Source organism: Erinaceus europaeus, chromosome 2 (genome assembly GCF_950295315.1).
Source record: "Erinaceus europaeus chromosome 2, mEriEur2.1, whole genome shotgun sequence".
Taxonomy (NCBI): Eukaryota; Metazoa; Chordata; class Mammalia; order Eulipotyphla; family Erinaceidae; genus Erinaceus; species Erinaceus europaeus.
Window position 1 is genome coordinate 152,742,224 of NC_080163.1, and position 16,754 is coordinate 152,758,977.

The window sequence follows — 16,754 nt, forward strand, 5'->3', positions numbered from 1 at the left end:
ATGTGTCCTGGAGCTCAGCTTCCCCAGAGACACACCTTACTAGGGAAAGAGAGAGGCAGACTGGGAGTATGGACCGACCAGTCAACGCCCATGTTCAGCGGGGAAGCAATTACAGAAGCCAGACCTTCTACCTTCTGCAACCCTCAACGACCCTGGGTCCATGCTCCCAGAGGGCTAGAGAATGGGAAAGCTATCATGGGAGGGGGTGGGTTATGGGGATTGGGTGGTGGGAATTGTGTGGAGTTGTACCCCTCCTACCTTATGTTTTTGTTCATTAATCCTTTCTTAAATAAAAAATTTTTTAAAAAATATTTATTTATTCATTTACTGGCTAAACAGAGACGCTGAGATGGAATGGGGAGATAGAAAGAGACACCCACAGCACTGCTTCACCAGCTTGTGAAGCCTCCCCTCTACAGGTGTGGACTTGGGGCTTGAACCCACATCCTTGCGCACAGTAACATGTGCACTCAACCAAGAGTGACACCACTTGGACATTTTAGAGGTGCTATTGTAAACTAGGAAAAAAACAAAACAATGAGCAAAGGCTGAAAGTACAAAAGAAAAACAGAAAGGGTTAAGGAACCTCACTGACTAGAGACACAAAGAAAAGTCTCCAACCTACACTGACCCTAAAACTAGGTATTTCATATTTTAAAAGGAGGCATTATTCGGGGTCAGGTGGTGCTGCACTTAGCTGAGCGCACTTACTATCATGGACAGGGATCCAGGTTGGGGGGAAACTACATAAGCATTAAAGCAGTGCCACAGGTGTCTTTCTCCCTCAGTTTTGTTTTGTTTTTTTTTTTTAATAAAAAAAGGCACATTTTCTTGTTGAAAAATGTTTCTACAGAAATCCCTCAAACACATTACTAAGTATTAACTTGTTCAAAGAAGGTAACTCCTGTTAATTTCCAAAATCAGGTATGGGTAGTCAGCCTCCCTTTCTAAAGACCCCTGAAAGGGAAAACTAAGGATGAGATAGATCCTTGGTAGACGTGTGCAGTAATTAGAACAAATGGTGACAGAAGTCTTATAACAACACCGCATATAGTCTGTGAAGGCTGTATTTGAAAATGTCTCACAAACTATATATAGTAACCGTCCTAACTCCTAGTGACTGTTAACCTTATTTGGAAATACGGTCTTTGCAAATGCAATTAAGTATTTCAAGATGATACCATCCTAAATTTAGACAAGTGCTGGATCCAATGACTGTTGTCCTTATCAGAGAAAGGAAAGGTAGACTTACACACAAATAAAGGGGGAAAATCTGTGCGAAAGAAGGCACAGTCTAGAGATGGCAGGACCCACCAGAAACTGGAAGGATCGAGATTCTCCCTGAGAGCTTCCTGGGGGGCTGTGGTACTACTGACTCCTACAACTTCAAAGTTCTGGCTTACAAAACCTTAAGAGAATAAATTTCTTTTTTTTTAATTTATTACTTGTTTTTGTTTTTACAAGAGCACTACTGATCTCTGGAGGTATGTGTGTGTGTGTGTGGGGGGGGGGACTGATCCTGGTACTTCCAGAGCCTCAGGTTTGAGAGTCTGTTTGCACAACCATTATACTATCTACCCCCACCCTAAGAGAATAAATTCCTCAAGTCTTAGGACACTAAATTTCTAGCAATTTGTTGAGATAGCCATGGGAATCTAATATAAATTTATAAATAATATTGTTGGTGAACTGATTGTATTAGATTCCTAGAACTGCCACAACAAATTATTATAACCTGATGCTGAGGAACTGCAGCTCTCATTTTTATGGCCAACTCAGGTTGTTGTCTGTACTGTCTTCTTAAAAATTTACATGTAATCCAGTGAAAAAGTCCAGAATCATCTAATCTATTGGGCTGTTGGAAAAGTCATGAGGCATTTTTCTATGTAAAAATGCCTCATGACTTTTCCAACAACCCAGTATGTAAAGCTGTACTTTGTTATGTAATAACACATCATTCATGGTATTGCTCAGATCACAGAATCATAATAAAGGTGTTAAAATAAATGAGAAGGGGGTCGGGCGGTGGCGCAGTGGGTTAAGCGCATGTGGCGCAAAGCGCAAGGACCGGTGTAAGGATCCCGGTTCGAGCCCCCGGCTCCCCACCTGCAGGGGAGTCGCTTCACAGGTGGTGAAGCAGGTCTGCAGGTGTCTATCTTTCTCTCCCCCTCTGTCTTCCCCTCCTCTCTCCATTTCTCTCTGTCCTATCCAACAACGAACAACATCAACAATGGCAATAATAATAACCACAACGAGGCTACAACAACAAGGGCAACAAAAGGGGGAAAAATGGCCTCCAGGAGCGGTGGATTCATGGTGCAGGCACTGAGCCCAGCAATAACCCTGGAGGGGAAAAAAAAAATGAGAAAAAAAAGTCCATCAGAAAGAATATCTTGTTTTTCTATCAAGAGATAACTGAAAATGGGGGAAGAGTTCAGGTCTTAGAACAGATAGCAAAGGAGGACCTAGTGGGGGTTGTACTGTTATGTGGAACTGTTATACATTTACAAACTTTTGTATTTCTTTAATTTTTTATATTTATTTATTTTTCCCTTTACTGTTGTTTTAGTTATTGTTGTTATTGATGTCGTCATTGTTAGATAGGACAGAGAAATGGAAAGAAGAGAGGAAGACAGAGGGGGAGGGGAGAGAAAGATAGACACCTGTAGACCTGCTTCACCACCTGTGAAGCAACTCCCCTGCAGGTGGGGAGCCAGGGGCTCTAACAGGGATCCTTATGCCAGTCCTTACGCTTCGCGCCATATGCGCTTAACCCACTGCACTACCACCCGACTCCCCAAACTTTTGTATTTTACTGTCCACTGTAAAAAATTGATTCCCCCAATAAAGGAATTAAAATTTTATTTTTAAATAACTGAAAATATTTACTATTTTGGGTAGCCAAAACGAGAAGAATTAAAAGGAAGATCACTCCATGCTATGGGTGAAGGCTAGCTTGGGTGTTATATGACTACTAAATAAGAAAGCAGGCAAGAACATGATGCTATCTACTGTGTATATACAATGTTTAGGCACAGTCAACTAAGCCACACAATACAACTAAAAATTCCAATCCCTATCAGTAACTGTTAATAGAAACTTTTTAGATCAAGTCAAAGCCCCAGCCATATAAACCTTTGCCAGCAAGATGATAAAGTCAACAAGGGAATTTACCCTAAAACTAGTATGTCTTAAATCTTTAGTACTAGATAATTAATTTCCAAAATAATCCAAAATTATCCTGCATTAACTATCTTGGCTTTTTTTTTTTTTTTTTTTTTTACTGCCACCAGGGTTATTGCTGGAGCTGAGTGCCTACAGTGGCTTGTACTTTCTCTTCCTTTCTGTCTTAGTTGGATAGAAACAGAGAAGCTGGGAAGTAAAGGGGGACAGAGACCTGTAGCACTGCTTCACTGCTCAAGTTCCTCCCCCACAGGTGGGGGCTGGGGGCTTGAACTCAGGTCCCTGTGTATGATAATATGTGCACTCTACCTGGTGTGCCACCACCATCTGCATTTTTGAACTTATTCCAGAAAAACACAACTCGGACCAAAAAAGAAGGAAAGGAAAGAAGAGGGGAGGGGAGGAGAGGAGAGGAGAAAACGGAGTGTCTTTCCTCTCAAAAGTTCAAATATTTCCCAGTGGTATAAGACCTAAACTCTAAGTCAGGCTCATTCCAAATTAAGAAACTCTCTTTGATGTGACTGAGCATGCATTGCTAGGAAACCAGCTAATGGGGGTGTTGAAAGAGAGTGTGCATGCATTAAGCAGAAGGCTCAAATACATGATCATCATGACTGATACATTTATAGACCTGTCATTGATACCATGAGGCAAAAACCAGATTACCACATCAGTAGAAGTTCATCAAGTACATCACTAAATACTGCTGCTTATTCCAAGTATGACCATGACGTAAAAAGCAGTTATGCCTTACTACAGTGTTGTATGCTTTACATTGGGTTCTAGTTCTCCCCCACTGAGAGAATTAGATCAGTCCAGTTAAATTTCGCGGGCCCGCTTGGCCCCGCCCCGGAGGAAACCCGCCAGAGTTCCAGAGTGAGAGAGTAAGAGAGGGTTCCTGAGTTCGAGAGTGCCAGAGTTTTCAGGGGGTTCCCGAGTACGAGAGTTCCAGAGTTCCAGAGTTGGAGAGTTCCTGAGTTCCATAGTAAGGGAGAGGGTTCCTGAGTTCGAGAGGAAGAGAGGGAGGGCCAGAGGGTGTCCCAGTAAGAGAGTTCCAGAGTTCTAGAGTACGAGAGTTCGAGAGTGCCAGAGTTTGAGAGTTCCTGAGTCCCTGAGTTCGAGAGTAAGGGAGGGTGTTTGTGCCGCCGCAAAGAGACAACAGAGTTCTGTTTGGTGATTAGTTTGTCTTAGTTTATGAATCGTTGTTCCTGAATAAAGAAAGACAGCTTCCCTGCCCAGCCGATGTCTCCGAGTCTCTGTTACCCGCCCTTGAAGCAAGCCCGGCCAGCTGGAGCCTCCGAATATTAACAACACTACAGCTTTGATAACTTAAAAATTAGAAACATTCAAGGACTAAGCTTTCAGTAAGTGCCATTTCTTTCCACACTCGCCTAAATATCTGGCAGTTATCTGAACCACTTGTATTCTATCCTACTCATCCAACAAACCCTCTACTCTGCACCCCACCTCCAACCATTCTAAGTTTTTGTTTATAGAGAATTAAGCAATTAAAACAGATTAAGAATACATGCCATTGTAAGGTCACATGGAAATGAAAAAAGTATTTTTAAAGATCGATTGACTGACTAGAAGAGAATGTAGATCAGAGCACTGCTTAGTTCTGACATAAAGTGGTGCTGGGGAGTGAGCCCGACCGCTGAAGCACTTCAGGCTGCACAGCTTCACTTGCCCAAGAAAACTTTTTTTTTTCTTTGTTGAGGGGATTAATGGTTTACAGTCGACAGTAAACTATAGTAGTATGTACATGTGTAACATTTCTCAGTTTTCCACATAATAGTCTAATCCCCTTCTAAGTCCTCCTCTGCCATCATGTTCCAGGACCTGGATCCTCCCCCCAACCCCACCCCAGAGACCTTTACTTTGATGCAATACACCAACTCCAGTCCAAGTTCTGCTTGGTGTTTTCCCTTCTGTTCCAAGAAAACATCTTTAAGGTGACAGATACAAACTGTACATAAAAGCTGGGGGAAGGGGGCTGAAATTTCATATCCTGGGAATATATCAATAAAAGAAAAATAACAAGTATCTACCTATAGTTATTCAACTCTCAACTCAAAGTATAAGGTATCAGGTTTCTGAGTGGAAATAAGTGAAGAATTGAGGCTACTCAGTTAACTAAAGCAGTTCTTGGAAAGGGTGGTAGTGATTAATTCAAATTGATGCTCAAATATCCACGTAACACAATTATTACTCACTTGAGTGAGGGTTTTTCCTCTGTAGGATTTGTGCTCTTTCATTTCAAAAGTAAATTATAAAAACAGCATGGCTTTGTCCCTTCACTCCAACTCAAATGTAATGTTCCAATTCCTCAAACTTAGAGATCACAATTTTTCCTTAACGATTTCATGCACACATGCATACATGCATGCACACAGACATTCATTTTTTATTAGATTAAGTAACAATCGACTGTGCTAGTGGCATATTAGGTTGACAGAGATTGGAGTGCTCTATTAGACCACTTCCTGATGCAACTAATGTAGCCAAATACTTCCAAGAAATCGATGAGCAAGTTTCAATAATTATTACTCTTTAAGTTTTCTCTAGCTTTTTGCCAGCCAATACAAACACAATGTAGCAAAGAAATGTGGAAGATGAACAGCAAAATTATTTGAGAAGAGAAGAAATTAAGGGAAATGCATAACTAATGTTTCTGTGCTTTGGATTAAGCTAAAGGAAGTAAGAGAAATCTGTTTTCATAATAACAATACTCTAAAGAGTACAAGTCACAGTTTCTTAAATTCAACTTCACAGCACTAAATGTTTCTTACTGTACCTCTAAAGCTAAGTCTCCCACTCTCTTATTATCAAAGGAAAAGAATATCTAAATCAGCTGGTCAACAGAGAACACGAGCCTGCAGCCTGGGTTGCTCGCTCAGGGTTCCACCTGCACCAGTGCTGGCACCTGGCAGCCCTTACCTGAATGTCCGTGTCCTTCACAGGCTCAAGAGGCTCAAAGGTGGTAGCTGCGCTCAGACTCTCCAGTCGCTGAGAGATATGAGATATATCAAGTCCCCGAGATCCAAGGAGAACGGACCTATACAATGACATTGGGCAGAAACAACAGTCGAGTTATGTAACATTTTATATGATCCTTAAAATAAAGGAAAGCTTTTTAATTCAAAACTTTCTATATGTTGCCCAGACACTTTCATATGGTTGTTTTATACCTCCCCAGAAAGATCTATCATCTAGAATAACAGACATACTGTAGTATTTGTTAAAGAGAGAATTCTGATTGTGCCTGAATTAGTGTCAGGGACATGTTTAGAATAAAATAATAAACTAGACTGCTCTAAATACTTAAGAGCAAAGAAGCCCATGAAGTGAACATTAGTCTCAATCCCCATTTTATAGATGAAGTATAGAAGATGCATAGAGGATAACTAACTTGTCCAGAGTTAGGTCATCCAGCCTCCAGAGCATGAACTCTTAACAGCCATGCTTTGCTTACCATCTCTGTAAAGCCAATAAAATAAACAATGAAATTTCTCCGGAAGCAAGGTTGTACTACTTTAGTTCATTAGCTGAGGAAACCAAAAGTTCAGTTTGATGGATGATTGGCAAAGCAGAGCTAAACCAGACCCAAGGCAGCTCTCTATGGCTTCTCTTCAAAAGCTAAGTCATGTGCAAGATACCAAATTCACTCTCTGTTGCCCAGTCAAATCATGTAGGAGGCTCTATGGTTATCTGACCAGTGCTTCTGAAAAGAGATGGAAGAATACAGCTGATCTTATTGCTACTCATGTAGGGCAATATAATAACGAAGACTGAAAATCAGAAGGAGAAAAAAATATATTTTCACTAACATTTATAGTATCTCCTGGAAGAAAAATTAATGGAATTAGATTTTTTTTTAGATTGTTGCTATTAAATTATGATTTAGCATCTAGAAATTCCATTGACATGGTCTGAATTATTTCTGTGCAGCTTAGAAGTCAGGGTACTTGACAGTTCCAGTAACACTAACACCAGTGGGTATAACACCTAAGACTTTCCATCCTAAGGTTCAAGCCCCCGGCTCCCCACTTGTAGGGGGAGCCGCTTCACAGGCGATGAAGCAGGTCTGCAGGTGTCTGTCTTTCTCTCCCCGTCTTCCCCTCCTCTCTCCATTTCTCTCTGTCCTATCCAACAATGACGACATCAATAACAACCAATAATAACTACAACAATAAAAACAAGGGCAACAAAAGGGAATAAATATTAGAAGAAAAAAGGAAGGAAGGAAGGAAGGAAGGAAGGAAGGAAGGAAGGAAGGAAGGAAGGAAGGAAAGAGAGAAAGAAAGGAGAAAAGAGAAAGGACTCCACATATTCATTTCTATCCTGGTAAATTCTACAGAAACAAATGATGCACATGGAGACGCCTCCTCACTGTGGTATTTCTTTCCTCTACGCTGACGGGTCACCTACAATGCCCTCCTGGGGCTCCCCCTGAGGCTACCATACCAGGTCTTGTCTCTCTCTTCTAATAATCCTTATTGGTTTGAATACAAATGCTATAGTGCTTCTCAGTCATGGTTGCACACTATAATCACCTAAGCAACTTTCCTCCCAGTGATTCCTAAGTCTCTGAAATGTGAAGCCTAGAGTTTGCGCCATCAGTGTAATAATACCCTCCCCTTCCTTTGTAAAAAAAAAAAAAAAAAAAAAAAAAAAAAGCTTAACAAATTCAAGATTTTTCATGTATTTGCAAGAATTGCAGCGTCATCACCATAACCAACATTAGAGCATTTTCATCCCCTCCAAATAGAACCCTCCCATTAGCAGTAACTCATTTTCCTCAAACTACCCACTCCCTAAGCAAGCCCAAATTTATGATTTGTCTCTATAGATGTATTACAAACATAAGTGAAACTATGTGATACTTAGTCTTTTGTGACTGGCTCCAACCCTTAGCATAAAATTTTTCAAAAGTCATTCATGAGTGGAGGTAGATAGCATAATGGTTATACAAAGAGACTCTTGTGCCTGAGGTCCTAAGTCTCAGGTTCAGTCTCCCGCACCACCATAAACTAGAACTGCTTGGTGCTCTAGGAAAAAAGGAAAGTCATTCATGTTGGAGTACACCTGATTTTTTTTTTTTTAACTGTCAAACTATTCCATTATGTGGATATGCCACATTTTACTAGTCACATATCGGACAGTTGGATTATTTACACTTTTTGATACCATGAATAATAGATTAAGTGGCAGGAAGTTGTGGTATATACACATAATGGAGAACTATTCAGGCATAAAATAAAACTTTGTCTTCACTGCAATACGGATAGAACCAGAAGGGGTCTTTCGAACCAGAATTAGCCAAAGGAGAAAAACAAATACAGGACGATCTCACACATATGTGAGATAAAAGAAACAAAGCAGGTAGACCTAAAAAGGCCGTAATCTGTATCTGCAGAGTTACTAAGGGGGAGAGTGGACGGAACTAAAGGGGGAGTGGGGCACAGGGTGCATGACAGATGACTGACACTTAGGTGGTAGATAAGGCATGCAAATATTTATTTGGAGATGTGAAATTATACCCACTTAAACATAAGCAGTCTTGCAAAGCATTATTTTTTCAATTAAAAAAAAATCAATTTAAGAAGATGAAACTTATCTGTACATTATTTTTTTTCTTAAAAGGGGCATGTTAATAGTATTAATTCAGGAAAATATCAATAAATGTATGAAAAATAAATGTATGTGCTTTGCATGAACATGGAATATATATATATATATATATATATATATATATATATATGCATATAAATAAGATTAAGCAAATTAGTAGCACTGACACCTTGCAGGATAAAGTTAGGCAGAGAAAAGTGATTGCTAGCTTTTTCTTTGTACCCTGCTAGGCTGTATGGTTTCGGAGTTTAAGTGGAAAAACCCAGTGGCTGTTCTCTGACAGGAAAAGAGGAAAGGAAGAAAATTGACAATGGGTGCCCAGGAGGGCTCCATGGCTACTGATAATATTCTGTCTTAATTGTGCAGTGTGCAGATGGGTGTTTAGTCTTTTTTTTTTTTAATTTACACCCAGAGTCAGCAAACCTGTTTGGTAAAAGGCAGACAGTAAATAGTTCAGGCTTTGCAGATGAGACAGTCTTATCATAACTACTCAGTTCTGCTATTATATTGGGCTGTCGGAAAAAGTCATGATGTATTTTTCTGTTTTTCTACGCAAAAATGCGGCATAGCTTTTCCAGCAACCCAATAGCACAAAAGCAGCATAGAAAACACACAAATAGATGTGGCAGTGTTCCAACTTTTAACCGGCAGTGCATTGGGCTTGGCTCATGGGTTATAGTCTGTCAAATCCTGATTCACACTTTTATATATGTTATGCACATCATTCATGTGTGGAGAGATTTTGTAATTTTAAAATGTCAAATACATACTTGAAAAAAAGCTACCAAATCTTTCACCCAAAATGAAAAAAGGAAAAAAGCCAAGAGAGCACATTTTAAACTGATGAATTCACACAAATTAAATGTACAATCTAATCTTAATAAAAAAAAAAAAAACCTAAAGGGATTTTCGTTCGAGGTTTATTTTATGTAGAAAAAAAAATACTTTTTATGATTTACTTTTGGGGGACTTTTTGGTTTTGTTCTAAGGCCAGAATACCACTTAGCTAAATCAAACATGGAACCTCTCACATGAAAGCCCCATGGAAAGAAAAACTGTCCTCCTCAGGAGTCTCTCTGCCCTCACCCTGTACTAAAATATACACATCACACTTTACATCTTTGCTTATCAAGAAGATGGAAAAATACAGTCATCAGCCCTTTAGCTTCTTTTTAAGCACCAGCCCCACCCTGTCCCCATCCTTTCAATGTTCCAACTTCCTCCTCCTTAAAATAATGAATTTAAAGGTAGAAAGAGTGAGGAAGAATGGAAATTTACAAGAAAGAACGCCTGACTGATAATTGTTACCAAGAAAACATTTTCCCTTTTTGCTCTTAATAGGCTGTAACGCTGATGCAATTAAATTATAACTATAGCAACTCAGCTGGCATGATGTTCCTTTTGCTCCGGCAGCATCTTTGCACACAAGCAGTGTCTGCACACTTGAGTGGTGGGGTGGGGTGGAGGGGGGAAGTGACTGCAGGCAACCAGGAACAGAAGAACAGAGGCTGCAGGAGGGGAAGTGAGCAGAAGTGTCTAAAGGCTGGTGTGGGTGTTGTGGAACACTGTGGAGAAGCAGTTGGCTGCACTTGTGAGGTTGAGTATTTTTAAAAAGAAAATCACTCAAGCAAGGCTCTCAGATTTGTCTTTACCAGTAACAACTAAAAAACTATCTGAAAAAAAAAAACTAGCTGGTATTTTCATTTATTAATTATTGTTATTGTTGTTGTTGTTCTATTTCCAGGGCTTGAACACTCCTGGTTGACTTTTTCAGACAGAGATACAGAGAGAGACACCACAGCACCAAAGCTTTCAGCGCTGCGGGGTTGAGTTCAAATCTGGGTCCCACCCTGTTACAGTCCCAGGGTCTTTTTAGTAGGATCAAAGGAGCATGTGCTCCGGGTGCAGCCTTGCTGAGTTTGAATCCTGGCTCACCATTCACCAGTTGTCAGACTTCAAAGAGCTATTTGCAGGATGAAGGGACACCCAATCAGGGGGACATGAGAGGTTAGGCCTCTGTGTTAAAGACTACACCATAAATCATTAACTCAGTAAACTTTTTTTTTAAAGATTTTTTTTATTTATTTATCAGAAAGATAGGAGGAGAGAGAAAGAACCAGATAGCACTCTGGTACATGTGCTGCCGGGGATCGAACTCAGGACCTCATGCTTGAGAGTCCAAAGCCCTATCACTGTGCCACCTCCCGGACCACTCAATAAGCATTTTTTTAAAAAAGTTATTTGCCCTGTTTGATTGAGCCTTTAACTATTCAACTGTAAACAGAGATAACAATCTAATGCTGGTTGTGAGGATTAAGCAAAATCTTAAGTCTAGCCAAACTGCTGACACGCTAGTAAGTGATCAGTAAATCACATTTCTGTGGAAAGCTGCAAGGTTTTTAAGCTTCTTGTGAGCCAAGACCGCATCTAATTCAAGTCTGGAGCTCCAGAGAGGGTGCAGGTCTGGCACAGTGAAGCCCCCAAACACACTATGGCATCAACGGCCCATTCGATGCTGCGCAGCAGAAGCAGTCAATGGCCAGAGTGTGGGTCAGCACTTTCCTCCAGCTGCACTCCCCGGGGGCCCACCCACTTTCCGGCTCTACACTCAGCTGGCAGTCACTGCATTTCCCAGGCCTTTAAAAGCAGCCTCTAGGGTCACTGACAATAAGCAGACTCTGCACTTGGATGGCTTCTCATCACGGCTTATCAATTTCTTCCAAGTGCTCTTAAAAACTGCTCATTGCTGAGTAACCAGACTCTGAAGGTTAACACTTATGTGTGGTCTACATTTACTAATATACTGATGGGAGAGAGCCACTTAGGACCCAACAGTCAGTAAACCCAAGCAGGAACTACTGCCATGGTTTCTATGTGACCAGGTTTGTCTGCCCCATCCTGATCATCTCTGTCTAGACTATGGGATTAGATGGGATGAAAAGTGGAGAAGCAGGAAGACAAAGCCAGGCTGCTAAACTACTTATAAAACCTCTCTGAGGGATCTGGGAGGCTGTATAATAGCTAGAGCAATGGATTTGCAAGTATGAGGTCCTGAGTTGGATCCTCAATGCCACATATGCAAGAATAATCTGGTTCTCTGTTTCATTAATAAATAAATCTTTTAAAAATACCTTCTGGAAGGAAGGAAGGAAGGGAGGGAGGAAGGGAAGATGGAAGGAAGGTAGGTAGGTGGAGGAATGAAGAGGGAAGACTATCTCTCCGAGTTCTCAAGAATATGGTTGTCTGTCATTTACTGAACCACCACCAGACTCAAGGCAAGAGAGAAGAAATAGATCCTGCCCCCGAGCCAGCCAGTACCAAAGCTGCCTCCCCAGCAGTACTTACGCCTTGACATCTGCTGTCTCCTGGGACGTGCGTGTGAGGGTACGGGAACGCAGGCGCTCGCCCGCCTGCTGGATCTCTTGTAGGTTCCGTTCCACATGGGGAAGCTCCGAGATGCCCTCAGTCTCAGCAGCAAGCTGCTCAGCCTGCTGAAGGAGTTCACCAAACCCCTCGGTATCCATTGGAAATGCAGATCCTAGGAGGGGGAGGAAAAAAAGAAGGTGCTTAAATTAAGGGAAAGACAGATTCAAACACTGCTTGAATCTGTTATAAGCTTGGAGAAACATGAGGACTTTCTGTAAACAGACAAGGAGACAGCTCATCAACAAGTAGGATTTGTTCCTGAACATAGCCCAAGAACAGGCCTGACAGAGAAAATGAGTCAGATTGTGAAGACACAGATAAATTTCTGCACATATTGACAGCTCCAAGACTGCTTTCTGCATCTAGAAATGCAAGGCTATTAAGCTAGAGATCAGAATTTCTGCTTCTTTTTTTTAAAGATTTCTTTTTCTTTTTTAATTTATTACCTTTATTTACTGGATAGAGACAGCCAGATATGGAGAGGGAAGCGGGGGATAGAGAGGAAGAGAAACAGAGAGACACCTGCAGCACTGCTTCACCACTTGCAAAGCTTTCCCCCTGCAGGTGGGGACTGGGGACTCGAACCTGGATCCTTGCGCATTGTAACGTGCGCTCAACCAGGTGTGCCACCACCCAGCCCCAGAATTTCTGCTTCTTTCTTCTACAGACTCAAGGTCAACAAGGAAATGGAAACTATGGTGGCAACCTCTGGGAGGCTGTAAGAACACTCTTTCCACATACATTCTTCTGCCTGTCTTAGGAAAACATAACCACCTACAGAGTGCCAAGAATCTCATGAGCTCCTTACTGTGAGATTCTCTAAAACTCTGCAAGGCACCTGAGCAGACAGGAGAAGCGGCTCATCTTCACAGAGCTCAGGTCCATGCCAAAATACTCTCTGCTGCAAGGTGACTGAACTGAAAGCTGAAGAACACAGGTCTTCTGACTAATCCCGTGTTATTCTCACACACCTGCTCCTTCACTGACAGAAATGTCTATAGATTCATCCCCAACCAGGTCATTATTTACATTCTATTGTTGTTATTATTAATTTGTTTATTGTGGATAGAGACAGAATTTGAGGGGAAGGTAAGGGGTGAGGGGAGAGACCAGCAATTTCACTGCTTGTGAAGCTTCCTTCCTGCAGGTGGGGAGCAGGGGCTTGAACCCTGATCCTTGTTCACTATAATGTGGGCTCTCAACCAGGTGCCCCACTATCTGGGCCTTTCCATTCTCATTCATCAGCTTCTAAGATAACTGAGAACAGAGATTCATGTCTTCTTTACTAGAGGTAATATTCAGGACAGTAAGCTTAACTGTTAATATAACTACTATTAATACTTTTAGAAATGCCAGTGCTACTAATAATTAAGCAAATGTAATGAGCAGCTGGCTTTCTAGACCATGAATATTTAGTAAGACCACCTGTTTCTCCAAAAATTAACCAAGAAGAGCCCTACGATGTTGATATTTAGTGGATATTATACAATTATGAGTTGTAGATACTATACACTGAATATATATATATATATATATATATATATATATATATATATATATATATAGCCAACCTTGCATACAGTTCTGAAAAAAGAGAATGTTTTTAGGAGAGGGTAGATAGCATAATGGTTATACAAAGAGACTCTCATGTCTGAGGCTCCAAAGTTTCAGATTCAATCCCCCCACACCACCACAAGCCAGGGCTCTAGGGTTCAGCAGTGCTCTGGTTTAAAAAAAAAAAAAAAAAAAGGAATGTTTTCAACTCATACCACTAGTTAAATCAGAAGAGCAGGTTCAGTGGTAGAGCACAAAACTTAAGGTGCATAAGGTCCCAAATTGAATCCCCAATACTGTACATGGCAGAATGATGTTCTGGTTTTCTCTCAGCAAGCAAATAAATAAATCTTTACATTATTATTTTTATTTATTGGACAGAGAAAGCCAAAAACTGAGAGGGTAGAGGGAGGTAGAGGAAGAGAGAAAAGAGAAACACTTGAAACACTACTTCATCACTTGCAAAGCTTTCCCCCTGTAGGTGGGGACTAGAGTCCTTGCACACTGTAACATTTGCATTCAACCAGGTGCACCACAGCCCAGCCCTAATAAATCTTTAAAAATAATTAGTGGAAGGTAAACAGCATCATCTTAAATAAAAACACTTAGTATCTCTAAAAGATTAACAAAGTAGGGAAGTTGGGCTGTAGTGCAGCAGGTTAAGTGCAGGTGGCACAAAGCACAAGGATCACGGTTTGAGCCCTGGCTCCCCACCTGCAGGGGAGTCACTTCACAAGTGTTTAAGCAGGTCTGCAGGTCTCTCTCTTTCTCTCCCCGTCTTCCCCATTTCTCTTTGTCCTATCCAACAACAACAACAACAACAATAATAACTACAACAATAAAACAACAAGGGCAACAAAAGGGAATAAATTAAATAAATATTTAAAAAAAGATCAACAAAGTTATTTAGAAAAAAAAGACAAAAGCCTTTAAACAGTAGTTTGCACAACTGTAATTTTTTTTTCTTTGTTTTAAACCCATGACTTCTATTGTATTTTTGAAATCCCTCTGGTCTAGAATTGTGGTCATAATGCTGATGTAAAATAAAATTGTATCTCAGCTACAAAGCACAGGTTAATGTTAAAAGGGCACTGTTACTACCATAAATCCACAGCGGGAGAATAAGGGCTTTTCAAATGAACATTAAAGGACATTCACTTCATATGCAAGGGCACAAGGTTAAAACAAAAACAGAGTATCCAGAGTAAACATGAAAATAATTTGGTATTCTTTATCAAGTACCAAGCTGACTTTAATACTCAGACAAAAACTCACATATATTATAACTATTCTGAATGTTTCCAGGTAATGGTAATTTTGTTTTATTTTAGACTCATCACAATTCAATGTACCTGGCAACTAATTGTGGGGAATTGGGAACAGCAGAACTAGGAAGTTCTTTCTACCTGAACTCTCCTCTTCTAGATATGCTCACGGCCAATTCCTTTTCTGTTTCTGTTCAACTATCACTTATGAAAGAAGTGGAGAACATCAATATATAGCTAGCAAAATCATTAGGCTTGGCCCTGTCAACATGACCACAGGCAGGACACAAAATTCAATAGATCTATAGGAGCTTTTTTCATAGCAATACTACGTGCTAGTCTTTAAGTTGATTTTGTATGGCCCATGAATGTTATAAACATTATAACACAAAATGTTATAAATATAATGTTATGTTAGAAATGGCTATTGGTGGGAGTCAGACGGTAGCACAACAGGTTAAGCACACATGGTGCAAAGTGCAAGGACTGGCATAAGGATCCCCTGGCTCCCCACCTGTAGGGGAGTTACTTCACAGGCAATGTAGCAGGTCTGCAAGTGTCTCTCTTTCTCTCCCCCCGTCTCCCCCTTCTCTTCCATTTCTCTCTGTCCTATCTAACAACGACGACATCAATAACAACAACAATGAAAAACAACAAGGGCAACAAAAGGGAAAATAAATATTAAAAAAAAAGAAATGGCTATTGGCAGAAAAAAGCTTACCCACCCCTGGCATGTCCATCTAGAACCCAGGATTTAACAGTACAACCCATAATCATCTGTAGCACTACCCCTGGGCTAGCAGCATAAGGATCAAGGCTTTTATTTTGCTCACTGAGGTACTCCTAGAACAGTGCCTGACATAAATATATGTTCATTTTTCTTATATGAATAGGAGTCACTGTAATCTTTTCGTTTGTGAAGTCTGTTGTTCTCAAAGGCTTCCGACATTCCCATGCCAAGTTGGCACCCACTGGTAAGCAAAGACCACAGGAAACATTCCCTTCCAGTCTAACAGTATATCCAAGACTGCACAGCATTAGGCAATAACAGTATAAATGGCATAAATTTAGATCACACTTGGTTCAGATCTTTTCACTAAATGCCCAGACCAAAATAAAATAAAATAAAACAAAACAAAAACACAGCTGTATTTTGAAAGAAATAGCTTAATTTTCAGGTGAACAGAATTTCCATTTAATTGGTGGTGCTGTCTAGTAGAACCAAACCTACAACTGTGAGAGCTGATGATACCTACATAAGGTCAGAACTGAAGTCAGGGAGTCAGGCGGTAGTAGCAGGTTAAGCGAAGGTGGTACAAAGCACAAGGACCAGCATTAAGGATCCTGGTTCGAGCCCCTGGTTCCCCACCTGCAGGGGAGTCGCTTCACAGGCGGTGAAGCAGGTCTGCAGGTGTCTATCTTTCTCTCCCCGTCTTCCCCTCCTGTCTCCATTTCTCTCTGTCCTATCCAACAACAGTGACATCAATAACAACAATAATAACTACAACAATAAAACAAGGGCAACAAAAGGGAATATGAAAATATATATATATATATATATATAAACTGAAGTCAACTGCAGGTGACTTAGCTGGTATCCAGAGAATGTGAGAACTGCTTGATGTGGAAAAATCTGGTGTCAGAAATGAAACAGTGTTATAGCAGTGTGAGACTAAAGGACACAGGAAGGCT

The 16,754-nt window shown here is 40.7% G+C and overlaps 1 protein-coding gene across 2 annotated transcripts in view; it reads right to left on the bottom strand.

Moving 5' to 3' along the window:
- NUP93 (nucleoporin 93) overlaps positions 1 to 16,754 on the bottom strand; it is a 115,300-nt gene that overhangs the window by 87,411 nt on the left and 11,135 nt on the right. For both annotated transcript variants that reach the window (XM_007520112.2, XM_060185515.1), the window contains exons 2-3: positions 12,163 to 12,355; positions 6,124 to 6,241 (exon numbers count right to left, since the gene is read on the bottom strand). In XM_007520112.2, the coding sequence (XP_007520174.1) occupies positions 6,124 to 6,241; positions 12,163 to 12,341 (297 nt within the window). In that variant the 5' untranslated portion in view covers positions 12,342 to 12,355. The remainder of the gene's footprint in view (positions 1 to 6,123; positions 6,242 to 12,162; positions 12,356 to 16,754) is intronic.